Source organism: Lissotriton vulgaris, chromosome 1_1 (genome assembly GCF_964263255.1).
Source record: "Lissotriton vulgaris chromosome 1_1, aLisVul1.2, whole genome shotgun sequence".
Taxonomy (NCBI): domain Eukaryota; kingdom Metazoa; phylum Chordata; class Amphibia; order Caudata; family Salamandridae; genus Lissotriton; species Lissotriton vulgaris.
The window spans coordinates 617,747,090-617,761,401 of record NC_141685.1 but is presented as its reverse complement, the minus strand read 5'-3'; the positions used below and the strand labels follow the sequence as shown (position 1 = coordinate 617,761,401).

The 14,312-nt window shown below is 41.2% G+C and overlaps 1 protein-coding gene across 1 annotated transcript in view; it reads right to left on the bottom strand.

The window, feature by feature from the left end:
* Nucleotides 1–14,312, bottom strand: part of GIPC2 (GIPC PDZ domain containing family member 2) — a 663,848-nt gene that overhangs the window by 374,600 nt on the left and 274,936 nt on the right. Inside the window, exon 3 of the mRNA XM_086954220.1 lies at nt 9,182–9,362. Within this exon, the coding sequence (XP_086810346.1) occupies nt 9,182–9,362 (181 nt within the window). The remainder of the gene's footprint in view (nt 1–9,181; nt 9,363–14,312) is intronic.

Here is a 14,312-nt window from a genome sequence, read left to right as displayed (position 1 = left end):
TTTTAAAAAGGCTTGTGCTTCTTCCAGTGACACAAACAACTTTAATTGACCTTTCCATAAAATATTTAGTTTAGCAGATTGAATTACAGAAACCTGCACTCCTAGAAGCCTAAAATCATGCACCAACCCTTGAAAGTCCTCCTGGCGCCGTGCCGCGGCCACTGAAAAATCAGGGAAAACCTTAACATTTGCATTGAGTGTCTGCAGCGACCCCTTGACCCACTGCTGATGCTCACCACAATAACTCCTCCACCCCCACCCTCGGCCAGCTGACATTACACGCTTGGTTAGCGATGGTGAGCTCTCACCTCGGTGCGCTTTTTTGATCAGGATTGAGTGCACATTGATAAAAACTTTGTTCTCATGCCCGTAAATATTGGACCTTTGGATTTCATGGAAGGCAGGTACCTAAAGACGGCATACAACCGTTTCAACGCAACTTTTACAACAGACTACAATTACAACGCAACTACTACAACGCAGTATCCTTTACAACGAATGCCTTTACAACGCATGACTTTACATAGCAGATGCTATTACAACGCATGCCATTACAACGTAAGTATAGGTAAGTATATTATTTTATTTAAACATTTATTTAATTCCAATTTTTTTTAATTAATTTAATAAATATTTAAAAAACATTAAATGAATTAATTTAAGTAATTATATATATAGTTTTGGGTTATGGGGTACAGGGGTATTTTTAGGGTTCAGGGCTGGGTTTGGGTTATGGGGTACAGGGGTATTTTTAGGGTTCAAGGCTGGGTTTGGGTTATGGGGTACAGTGGTATTTTTAGGGTTCAGGGCTGGGTTTGGGTTATGGGGTACAGGGGTATTTTTAGGGTTTAGGGCTGGGTTTGGGTTATGGGGTACAGGGGTTTTTTTAGGGTTCAGGGCTGAGTTTGGGTTTTGGGGTACAGGGGTATTTTTAGGGTTATGGGCTGGGTTTTGGTTTTGGGGTACAGGGGTATTTTTAGGGTTCAGGGCTAGGTTTGGGTTTTGGGGTACAGGGGTATTTTTAGGGTGCAGGGCTAGGTTTGGGTTTTGGGGTTCTGGGGTATTTTTAGGGTTCAGGGATAGGTTTGGGTTTTGGGGTACTGGGGTATTTTTAGGGTTCCGTTTTTCAAAAAAAACTTTACATAAATTAAAGAAATTAATTTTAATAAATTTATTATTTATTAAAAATAGTTCTTTAAAAATTAAAATTAAAGTAATTTTTACCCCTACACTATCCAGCACTTACCCTACTATTACACTCCCCTGGAGTTAGAATATTATTTTAAAACACCTACACTATTTTTAAAAAAATATATATATATTTACAAATAAATTAATAAAAAATTAAATTATTAAATACAATTATTTAAATATTTATTAATCCCATTTTTTTTATAAAATAATATACTTACCTATACTTACGTTGTAATGGCATGCGTTGTAATAGCATCTGCTATGTAATGTTATGCGTTGTAAAGGCATTCGTTGTAAAGGATCCTGCGTTGTAAAAATTGCGTTGAAAAGGTATGCGTTGTTATAGTATGCGTTGTTGCGTCATACATCCCCTAAAGACTGGCGGGAAGTGTGCGGATGGCAGAGGCTTTGTGGTCGGTAGTGCTGTTTGCGAGGTGTCACAGGAAGGGCTGCCTGCATTAAGTCCGGTCCATGCGACAGCAGCAGCGTCCAAAACCGACTACCCTGGTAGCCATGAAGCAGCATAAAAAATCCTCACAGAGTCCGGTAGCCGGCTGGTGTGATAAGCAGTTGAAAAGCGCCTCAAGTTTTGCAAGTCTGTCATTAAAGCCCGAGCTGGTAGCTGAGGCAGCAGGGACAGTTGGACTGACCTCACCTCAGACATTAAGGAGGGAGGTAATGGCAGCAGAAGAAGCCCAAATTGTCCCTGCAACATCTAGTGGTTCCGAGAGGTCAGCAGATTCATCACTTCAGCAAAGGGCTAATATTTCCAACTGGACATGAAGAATCAGATAAAGAATTATAGCCAGAGCCTGCAGCATCTTCCTGTTAGTCCCAAAAATTCCCTCTAACTGTATTCATGCTGACAACACAGCAAAGCATACGACAGGGGATTCCACAAATGGAGTCTTAACTCAATCATCTATGATCTCTGTGATGCCTGGGGGTTCAGTATCTTTGACGGGGGCAGCAATGTATGGGCTCAGACGTGAATCAGAGGTGCCAAGATATATCTCAATGTTAATACCATAGACCCTGTAAACAGTGTCTCACTTGATTACTATACCTCAGGTGTTACATCAAATTGAGGGAACTGGAATGGAGATGGGGGTCTGGGAACATTTGTCCTCTCTCACCGCTAGCAATGGAGGACAAGTGTCCCTGCTGGAGCCCTTTAAGATAGTATTTGAAGCAACATTAGCTGAGATACAAGGCTTAAAGATTCAACAGGCTCTGATACTGCAATGATGAATCAAAGGTTGTCCAAGACAGGAGAAACCCTCATGATATTATCCAAGTAAATAAAAGAAGCTAAACAAAGAATATCCGACATTGAAAATAAGCTATTACAATTTCAAAATCATGTTTCTCCCTGAGCAAAGCAAGGTTTTCCAGCTACATTGTATGGAAAATCAGTCGAGGCGCTCAAATTTAAGATTCCTTTGGATACCTTATCGGAAATCTCCCAAATAAAATCGGGCTCCCATCTTGAGATTTGGCTTCCCCCTACTTCCTTCGTAAAGCCACTGACGTGATACTCCCATTTATACTGGAGGTTATAAACCACTCTATTTCCACCGACCAAGTCACATCACCCTTGAAACATGCCATTGTGAAGGCCCTTCTCACAAAACCGAGCTTAATTCCAGAGGACTTGAACAACTATCATCCCATTACTTTGCTTCCTGCAATCTCTAAGATCTTGGAAAAGTACGTCAAAACGACCATCCCTGATTTCTCAGATACCAATGGTCTTCTGCACTATCCCCAGATGGGTTTTCGCCCTCACCATGGAACTGAAACTGCCTTTCTTGTCGTGGTTGAAGAATCTAAGAAAATCCTTGATCTGGGAGGAGCTGTAGCTAATATCCTTCTTGATCTAAGGGTCAGTGTTTCAGGTGGTGTTATTTCTTGACTTCGGTCCTACTTAGATGGTAGAACATTCCAGCTTTTCTCAGGGGAGTTCACTTCTAAGAGCTTATCACTCAGCTGTTGCGTGCCCCAGGGCCCCTCCCTGAGCTCTACATTATTTAATATTTACCAAGACGATGGAGTGTTGCACTAACCAGGTATTCACCGATTAAAAATGAAGCTCAATCAGTTCCTTCGTAGAAAAAGAAGCTTTATTCAAATAAATCCAAATTCATAAGTATAAAACAACAGCCAACGCGTTTCGTTCATAAGTGAACTTCGTCAGGGCTGGAGAAAAAGACATAAATAATAAACATAAGAGTCCAGACTCATACAGCACATACTCATAATACATGTATATACATTTACATAAAAGGAAGGAGTCACAATAACACAGAAACCTTGAAGAGAGTAACGACCTCAGGGATCTGTACTGTACTAATTGCAAACTCCCAATTTAAGCCAAGTAAACATGTTAATTAACTCATATCCTCGGTCCCAATGTAAATGTGTGGTGGGTATGGGACCTTCATAGCAACATTACATATATCATACCATTTGAATATTCATTATGACTTATTAAGCATTTTTTTTATATAAAAGAAATTCTTTTTTTTTCTTTTTTTCTATATTTAAAATTAAAGTCTCGCTATACTGTGCTATACTGTGTTTCCCATGTAAGCAAATTCTGGGGCAGCACTTCTGTAGGGTTACATGAGTATAAATATGAGGATATGAGTTAATTAACATGTTTACTTGGCTGTATGAGTCTTGACTCTTATGTTTGTTATTTATGTCTGTTTCTCCAACCCTGACGAAGTCCAGCGTTGGCTGTTGTTTTATACTTATGAATTTGGATTTATTTGAATAAAGCTTCTTTTTCTACGAAGGAACTGATTGAGCTTCATTATTAATCGGTGAATGCCTGGTTAGTGCAAGACTCCATCATCTTGGAATTCTATTTCCCGGTCACGGGTTGTGCCCGACAACGGTGGGCCCAGGAGTTGTGGATGCACACCACATGATTACTACCAACTCAGATTACTTGGGGAAATATCCAGGGGTTGTGCTGCATTTGGAGTCCACCGTTGGCCTTCTGCAGTTTGCATGAATTATTTAATGTTTACATGAGACCACTTGCTGACATTATTTTGCCATATGGGATTAAAATCGGGACATATGCTGATGACACGCAGCTGGTAGTTGCCCTCAACCACACTCAGAACCTCCCCACCGATCTTGAATCCTGCCTGGAGAAAGTGGCTACTTGGATGGAACACTCCTGTCTCAGGCTTAAAGGAGGAAAAACAGAACTAATGTTTTTGGGCAACGCGACTAACATAGATCTTAAATATTAAATAAACATGGCCTAGTTGCCTTGGCTCTGCCCCAAACCCTAACACTAAGATCAAAAGCCTGGGCGTCTGGCTGGAAAGTCCTTTAAATCTGACCACAAAGCAGTGAAACTGGCAGGAGCGTGCTACGGCACTCTCAGACTGCTTCAGAAAATTCTCCCTCTTCTTCCGATGCGGGTAAGGAGAACCCTGGCCCAAGCCCTAGACCTCTCTCATTTGGATTATGGCAACTCTCTTTATTTGGGAGCCCCTAAAATGACAATAAGGAAACTCCAGTTCAGGCAAAACTGTGCTGCATGGCTGTAGCTTGAGGTCCCTAAAACTGGCCCTGAAAACCTTACTCTGGAAAGAATAAAATTCCAATTTCTTTGTATAGCCCATAAGACCATACGTGGAGGGGCTATTAAATAATCAGTCCCTCATCTCCTTCTACTGCCCTCCAAAATGCCTTCGCTCAGCGAATTAAAAAATATGCGGTCATTCCTTAAACTAAGAGAGCAAGAAGTGGAGAAAGGTCCTTTTCTTACAATGTAGCTAGACTCTGGAACACCCTGGCCCTGCATTGTCGCTCCGAGTCGCGCCGTCTCCCTTTTTGAAAACTTCTTAAAACATGACTATTTCAAAATCCCACCCTATAATCTCTCAGCTCTTTTTGTGTACTGCCGCCAGTGCTGGGATGCCTTAGGGTAGCTATGCGCTTAATAAATGCTGAATAATAATAAATAATAATGATATGCAGTATTTCCAGTAAAAATGCTACTGTTACTGATAAATGAAAAACAAAATAACAAAACATGCCTACTGCAGTTTAATACCTGCCTGTTATATTCAAGCAGGGATCATTAAGTCTTCTTTTTTTAGTCCCTCCTTTGTCAGGAAAGAATTTGAAAACATGACAAAGTAGATGCCCAATTCACTCATCTGCATTTTGCAATAAGATTATATCACCCCAGAGGTGCGATATAACCCAAATTAACCCGCATATAGTATACAATGTAAAGAATACTACATTTCTCATAATATTTCAATGGACATATTTGACATCAGACGTTTTTGTCCAATTTCGAAAAAATATTTTTATGTTTGCCATCAGAACTATGAAATAAATTAACCTAAAATAACATCTTTAAAAAATGCCGTAAGCAAGCACTGGTATGTTGAATTTTTGTGTGGCACATAAGCACCAGAAGAAACTTATTTAACAATGGAAAGTAATGCCCTGTTTCTAATTTAGTCCATGGGTCATTAAAAAGAAGGAACGTCTAACTTATCACACCTTGTCTTCATATTTATATGACACAGTGTCAGGCCAGTCTAACATCTCAACAAAGATTGGACTGGGTGTGAAACGAAATAACAGTTTGCATGAGTATAGAGGCTGAGAACGCCGTGAGCAGGCATCATGCAGGGTAGTGCTGAAAAATCAAGACGAACACAACACAAAAAATCTGAGGAAATACAAGTATAACATTGTGGTGGGCAGGGCATAATGGACAGCCTAGCAACGCCCTCCGTGAGGGGAAGCCCTGTGTACTCCATACATGATGGATGCCAACTCACCGTATCTGAGTTGTAAACGTGTGTATTTGTAAAGCAGCTGCAGCAAACCGCATGCTCTAAGCTCAAACGTGTAGGCCCAGAATTGAAGTTAAAAAAATACTTAGTTTCTTTCTAAAGTGGTCCCATGCACTCAAAAATATATGAAGCAATAAATATAGACAAAATCAAATCTATATTTGGAGTGACATGTCCAGCCGGACAGAGGTCATTAAAGTTTACTCAATAAACAGTTAATCCATACAACAAGAATACCTTCCACAATACACCCGTGTGGTACACAAGCCTGTGCCCAACACTAACGGGGTGAGTATAGAAGGTAGATTAGAAACATAGAAGGGTTTTTTAAGGCAAACAAACGTTTTTCTGTTTAAATTTCAAATTATACAGAAGTGTCAAACATGCACCATTACAATACATAGAAATCAAGTTTTGTATAGGGTGCTAGACAGGTCGACGACGTTTTGGTCCCCCATTAGGTCATGGGGACCATCATCAGGACAATCAATAATTGCCTTAACGTTATAAAACCTCAAATTGCCAGGGCAATGCACTGGCGCTAGATTGGTAGGGAGAATTAGCCCGTATCCGAAACAGCAGCCCGGAATCAGCCGCGAGTTGCCGCGTTACATTAGCGCCAGGGAACACATTGCAAGACCGACTAAACCGGCACTACCCTGGCGCCGCCCGATTAGGCTAATGTAACGCGGCAAGAGTCCAAAGAGAACGAGAATTTCAGCGGCATGATACAATGCAAGGAAGAGAGAGTGACAGGCAGAGATTATTATTGAGAGCCACAGAATTTAAATAAGTTGGGCAGGTAGTTGCAATTAAAGAAAGCCACAGCATTTGACCCCTCCCCTGCCGATGAAGGAACCGCTCCGTCATCAGCCACGATCGCGCTGTGCTGATGACGGAGCGGTTCCGTCATGGCCCGGCCGCCGCGCCTGCGCGGCGGGTTCTATTAAACAGGCGGGGCTTCGTCATGAGCACAGCGCAACCGACGCTGGTGATGGAGCGATTCCGTCACCAGCATGCGCCCGCTGCTCGCCCGCCCTCCCCCCATAGCACTGCGGCGGAATAGCTGCCGCAGTGAAGGGGTTAAATGAGTGGAACAGATAGTTGCAAAACATCAAATAGTTGTGCTTAGCATGGTCTACAGAAGTGAGTTACATACACTGCCAGTGGATAAGAACACTGCTGCCCAGATTTACTAACAGTTCACACAATGCAGTGCTATTCATTTCTCTCCTTGAGCTGTCACACTTGTGGCTACTTTGAGCCAATAATGGCATCCTCGCGCCTTAGTGCAAAGGTGACTTTGTTGTGGGCAGGAAGGCTTCCTGCACGGAAATAATCCCTAGAGATGTATTCCTTTATGTATGTGTGCTATGGAAGCCAGTAGGCATACAAAGAGGAAGTAACAATGTGAAATGAAGATATTTCTGCTTGTTAGGCCAGGATTGGGAAGGCACACCATTTTGGTCCAAACCAAGGTTTGCCTACTTTAGTAAATCTTACTTTGCATCAAAATACATGGGTGGATGCAACGCCTCCTAGATGCAGGGTATCTCAAGGCAGCTCAAGTCACTGATAAATATCGATGTTTGTGATTTTCTAAATGCCACTTAAGTGTTTCCTTGTTTTTAGTTGCTTGATGCAAGGTCAACAGAAGTTCTTAACCCTTTCGATGCTCATGACGGAACGGTTCCGTCATGAGCATCGGTTGAGCTGTGCTCATGACGGAACCGTTCGGTCATGACCACGCCCGTTTCCGTTAGGGCTCAGCACCCGGCGGTAAATCGTACCGCACGCAAAGTGTTAATATATCTGGCCCTAAATATCCTTCAATATTCCTCCTTTAAATGAAATGTACATATTGAACATGCACTTGAATAGAAAATAACATGTTTTGCACACACTATGACCCTCATTTATGGGATTTTGGCATAGGGAAGCCCATCAAGTCACCATGCTGCACTACCCTACGCCAAAGTGAAAGGGAAGGAATGCCGGCATTTATCCAATACTCTGCATTCCTTAACGTTCCCCCTGGGCAGGCACCGTTTCGGCAGACCAGCACCAACGCAGGCACCGTTGTACCATTGTACAAGGGGGCCTATGCTGTCAGCAGGATTGTTTTTTAGCGGGAAGGGGAACCTTCCTGCACAAAAACAATCCTGAGAGGCGCTTTCCCCTTTCCATTTGTGCTGCAAAATGCAGCTCACATGGAAAAAGAAAAGAATGAGAAATGAAGTTATTTATCCTTGTTACGCCTCGGGAGGTGTAAGGTTTTAATGCACTCCCAGGTTTACATTGTTTTGTAACTCTGGGAAAGCATCAAGAACTAGGGAGTTCTACGCACATGGAATGCCTCCTGAGAGCAGAGTAAGGCCACGCAGCGATTCGCGCTGCCTTGCCTTACTCCATATCTATGAGGCCATTCAAAGCCATGCAAAGTGGCTTTGCATTGCCTCATAGATATGATTTCAAAGTTTGTGCCTTCAGAGCATCACAAAAAGTAACCTTCGGCAGCGCAGGGGGCTCATAAATATGCCCTATGTTTTTATGGCTATCTGAATAAGCATTGATAAACAATCATTTTTACAAGTTGGAAAAACATCAACGAATCACCACAATAGCCCAAGAAAAAATAAACACTGAAAACAGGAATACCTATACAACACTGATGCAGCAGGAAATGTACTTATGAACCTATATCACATTTAAATATAGCAATATGTACATAGCTCATTTAAGGAAGAGACACTAGCCATATATTTAAAACACTTAGAATAAATATATTCATCTTTGTAGTTGACATGATTAAAGTAGACCTTGACCACTGTGTGATGAAAACCTGAGAAACAGTTTTTGTCTGTAATCATTTATTATCCCAAGTACATTTTCAAGCTGCCCAAAGTCCCTCTTTTGTCTTGATGAATCAAGCAAGTCACTTGAAGTTCATTGCAAATTCCATCAATCTATCCACATTTTTTCTTGCTACGAAATGAGGAGATTATCTAAAAAATGTAACCGTCAGTTGCTTTGTAGAAAGGATGGTTCTCACTGTGCAGTCCAACACCTTATACGTATAAAACAAGCCCACAGTGTTTTCATTTGAAAGGACATACGTTGAGATGGATATTATTCTGGTTACTTACCGAATGCTTTCATAGGCTCTATCAATTTAAGTGTGAACGTCCTTCCTTTCTCCAATTCTTTCAGCTTTTTTGCAACTTCATAATGCCTCGAACCTACAACGCTGACTCCATTTATAGATTCTATGTGATCGCCCACGTTGATCACATTGACTTTGTCAATAATGCTTTCATCCTTTATGCGCTGTCAAAGAAATCATATAATTTATTTGTGCAGTATTATACAAGATAGCTTCATGTTTCTACATACAAATCCATCATTATAAATATAATATACATATTAAAATAATATCATTATATGATCATTTGGTGTGAAAATAAGTAATACATTTAACATTTAGTTTACAATCTAAGCTCTCTAGCTGCCATTTTGTAGCACAGCCTTAGGTCAGTATCTTTAGAATTCACGATGCACGAGAAGTAATGTGCACTGATGTACACTACTGAGGAAGAGGGAGAAAGAGAGAGGGAGAGATAGAGAGAGACAAAAAGAGAGAGCGGGAGAGGAAGTGAGAGAAAGCGAGAGAGGGAGGGAAAGATAAAGAGAGCGAAACAGAGAGAGATAACAAGAGAAAGAGAGTGAGAGATAGAGACAGAGAAAGAGAAGCAGAGAGGTTCCCTCCAGTTAGAGGCATCCTCTGCAGACTCAGTGCAGAAATGTACTTCATATCCCCTCCATAAAACACAGAACAGTGAAGGGGAGTGTGATTTGAAAAGGGACAGGTTCAGAATTGCATTTTGTTGCTCAAAGATTGATGGTTGGCTCAGATTTCATCTTTCAGTGATATCATATTACGAGCCCTGCAGTGGTTCTGTAGCCTCCTGGAAACGTTTGCGCAAGGGGCTCTTTGGTCTACAAGCAAAAGGGCTGTACAGAAAGATGTTCAGCAACGTACACACCTCATACCTTTGGAGCTGTTCTTGTAACATTAACCACCAACCAACAACCGTGTTTTAGATGCAACTTTAGAAGTTATCTCCTGTGATACTCCATTGCTGCTATGCACACAGGTCAGAATACGAATGGCATTATGTCACGTGTAGTGGAAACTCAAGCTGGAATTTTGTCATTTGCAATTCTAGGGATTCAGGACCATATGTGCGAACTCCTTATAGAAACAAAATGGTCAAAAACCTTTGATACATCTGGCCCCCGGTGTCTTCAAGTCTAGAATTACCAGGTCTGAAAACCCCAGACTTGGCAACCCCAGGCCTATAAATCCCAGACCCAGAAGCTTTGTGACGAGAGACACCGGGCCAAATTTCTCCAGGTGCAGATGTGTCTTAAACACAGGGCTGCAAGGACAACATTACGTGCCATGGACAGTGAGGCGGACAAATGAAAATGCTGATGAGAGAAGCCAACATCTGAGCAGAATCCCATGGAGAATTTCCCCACTAATAATGATACAATACAAAACGTATAATCGAACAACACAGGGTTGTTGTCAGTACTGGCTACATACGCCCTCACCTTGCATGCTTTAGTACGCGTGTATACACAAAAAACCTGGTCCTGAAGAAAGCCACATTGACCCTCTTGGGCTAATAAAGGTGGCTAAAACATGTAGACCACCCCCAGGATGAAGGCAGTAAGGATACATGGGACCAATCAACACCACATCAAAAGGGACTGAAGAAAGAAGACTTGAGTAACCAAATCGTGGATGATCTGTTCTCATTATGTTTAGTATATATTTGGAATGGGAAGACCAACAGGTTACAACTTCTCTCTCACGTTTTGTTTCTGGTGCACCTGGTAAAATCAACACAGTTTGTGGCAGGACCATGCCCTTCCTCTGCCTGATCCCATGTAGTATTCGGCAAACATAAAATGCTCCCAATTCAGAATTCAGGGCCCTAAACACCCTCCTCCAGGCAAGGCTGGATGCAAGGATTCAGCTGGCCACATTTAGAGCCCTGATACCACACCCAGTGGCCAGAGCATGCAGGGCTCTCTCCTGCCTTTCTCTTCCCTTTCTATCTTATCCCCTTTCCCTTAGAACACTAGGAGCCCAAGGATGCTAGAATGCTCAGAGGTGCATGGTCCCTCACCCAGCTCAGGATATATAGTCCCCAGGCCACAATCAGTGCAGGGGCTTTATCTTCTCCATCTCTTTTCCTCAACACAGTAAACAGCATGGGCTGATGCAGTGCCCAGATCTGACTGACAACAATCCCCTGCCCACAGCACAAAATGTGGAAGCATGCAGTACTCCCTGCAGTGAGGCCCAAGATCCCCCTCAGACACCCTTGCCCAAGCCCAAAGGCAGAATAACCCCAGGCACTGTCATAGGCTAGCCCTGCATGTAATTTTCTTCGCTTTGCCTTTGTAAGGAATGCATTTGAAAACCAGATTTTGACTTGCAGACCTTACTAGAATTGCACTTTAGAATGTGTTTAAAGCATGCAGAAATGTTTTCAAATAGAAAATAACACGTAGGAAAAATGTGCTTGCCTTTCAACATGTAGGAACCCATTAGAATGCATTTTAATTCTACTTAAGGAATACATAGTAAATCACACATAGGGAAAATGTGCTTACCTAAATGTATATGAGAATAACGTGAAGAAAATATGTTTTGCACCAGGCTATCATTCTTAAATGTGCCCTTTAATTAGGCCCAAGCCTTTTCTTTTGAATCTTATTCATAGCGAAGTAGATGTTTTGCCTAACACCAGTGTCTTGCTAAAGAATGTGCTATCTTCAAGATTGTTTCTTTAGATTCATTATACCACATACGATCATTCCCATATAACAATGAACCTTGCTGTGAATTCATAATGAATAGACTGTTAGAATGAACAATAATTTAGATATACTTTATCTATGCTTATCTAGATCATCATTGATATATTTGTTTCAGTGCATCTGACTAGCTTTTGTTTCACAATAAAATATTGAACTTAGCTTTAACTTAGGTAAGAAGGTATTCATGAGAACCTTGGTCTATTTTTCTAGTAAAGGCAAGTGTTTTACTATGTACAGGTGTGAATGTTTACTGTGGGAATTGGAAGGAGAAGTTGTTGACAACACCGTTGGATGAGCGATTTCTATTGGATGAAAGTTTCCTACTAAAGTTTTGTTAAATTATTGTGTAATTTTAAATTAATGCATGTTCCTAGTGAGATAGGAAGGATAACACTCTCTCGGACCACTCAGACTTACTTGGAGGAAACCCTTTATGACTCTGCTATCAGAGGGTCACTCTATTGCATCCTTGCTCTTTTGTTACAGACAGCTATTGTGAAAGGTGACTTTATTCCTTATTTCGATTTCTTAGCTCAATGCTACTGCAGCTATCATACATCTATCACTGACATTCTAGCTTTTGCTACTACTGCAGTTGTGGGGAACTCGGCTGAGTTTTTAGAATGACTCTTTATGGGAAGTTCTAGGCTTTATCTATACTCCGTAAACCTAGCTCTTTTTCCAAAGAGACTCTTCACGGGTCCTACTTTAGGGTAGATTAGGCTCTTTTCATGGAAAACTCTGTAGTGATGTATGCTGTCACTAATCAACCTTTTACTTAATATTTTTGTAAATAGGACTAACTTGAATAAAGGTGCCAAAACAACACTAATCATTAAAATAAATAAATGTATTGAAAACTTCTTCAACCTCTCATCATTGACTGAATATTACAGACCCACCAGGATATTGCGGCATGGATTAGCAAATTTAGCGGCACAAATGTGGAAATTTAGTGGCACACGTATGGAAATTTAGCAGCATTTTTTCAGCACTTTATTTTACTCATAATCATTCATTTTCAGCCTGAAATCAATGGAACCTGCTTTAGCAGAGTATTCCACTTTGAAATAGGCATGTTTAAAGTGTCTGCGGCTCCAGTCCTAACCTAGTGGCAAGGAGCTGTATTTCTCCCTGGGATGTTCTAGTGTCCATGTATGCATCCCTGCCGGTGCACCGCTGCCTCCTGGATCAGCGAGGCACGACAACTCTTCCTCAGGCACCCTAGGATGCAGGATCATAGTGGCTGATCTAAATAAGTGAGACAGACTGCATAAGGAGGTTACCTCCTGCTTACCTAGTACAGTCCTCATAGGTTGACTAGAGCATACACCTAACACCCTGGTACTATTTCTTGTGCATAATATACAGAGACATCTTAAAACCTGAGAGGAAGTTGTCAGTGTGAAGCCAAATACCAAGTTGTAATCAATTGCACCTGCCCCGTCTTTTACAGTAGGCCACAAAGGAACACACCAGCTATCACTCAGGACTGGCAAAAATCTCCTGGAACCATTCTGCCCGCATTAGTCTGTCATGACAGCATTCAGTGAGGGTGGGGCTTGGAACTGTCTTCATAAGGCACACAATCAGCCACACAGCACAAGCACTAGAGGAGCGAACTGAAAGATATGTAGAAAAATGAGCTGCAAAGCAAGTGATAGATAATTTAACACATAATTGCATGATATATATTTTATAAATGATGTGCTTGATGAGCGTTTACATCTATTCCCCAAGTCAAAAGTAAAGGTATCACATTTACAACCAAACATACAAAATCACCAACTTCTTGTCAATTTTTCTGTGGAGCTCCGCATGGGCCAATATGTGCCAGATGGGCACTTCATAAACCATGGAAATACATTGATAACTATATATAATACAAATAATAAAGTTTTCTAAGACTTTGTTCCTGCCTTCACCAGTCATGCAAACAAATACATCATTGTTTGAGTACGCCAGTATACCTGGCCCAGGTAGTACAGCATATGACTTCTCTGTCTTCCGCTACAAGTACATGGTCCAAATAGCATTATGTCCACAGTCTGTATTTGTGCTTACTCTCACTAAGATTCTGTGTTAAATAGCTGGTGGTTATTCCCACTGTGATCCACCCCAAGCCACATTAAATTGAATTAGAGGAGCTGCCAATAGAGCTGAGAGTCTCAACAGTCACACTAGTTCATCATCATTGATAACTTTATTTCGGTCACCACAGACCATAAAAGTGCAGATAAGATACATACATAAAAGCACAAGAATAAAAAAACAATAAATTCCAGATCCAGTAGAAATTAGACCTAAAATTGAATTAAACTTGATAGTTATCACACTGTGTGATACAAAGAATAAGTGGACACAAATATTATTAAAAACTTC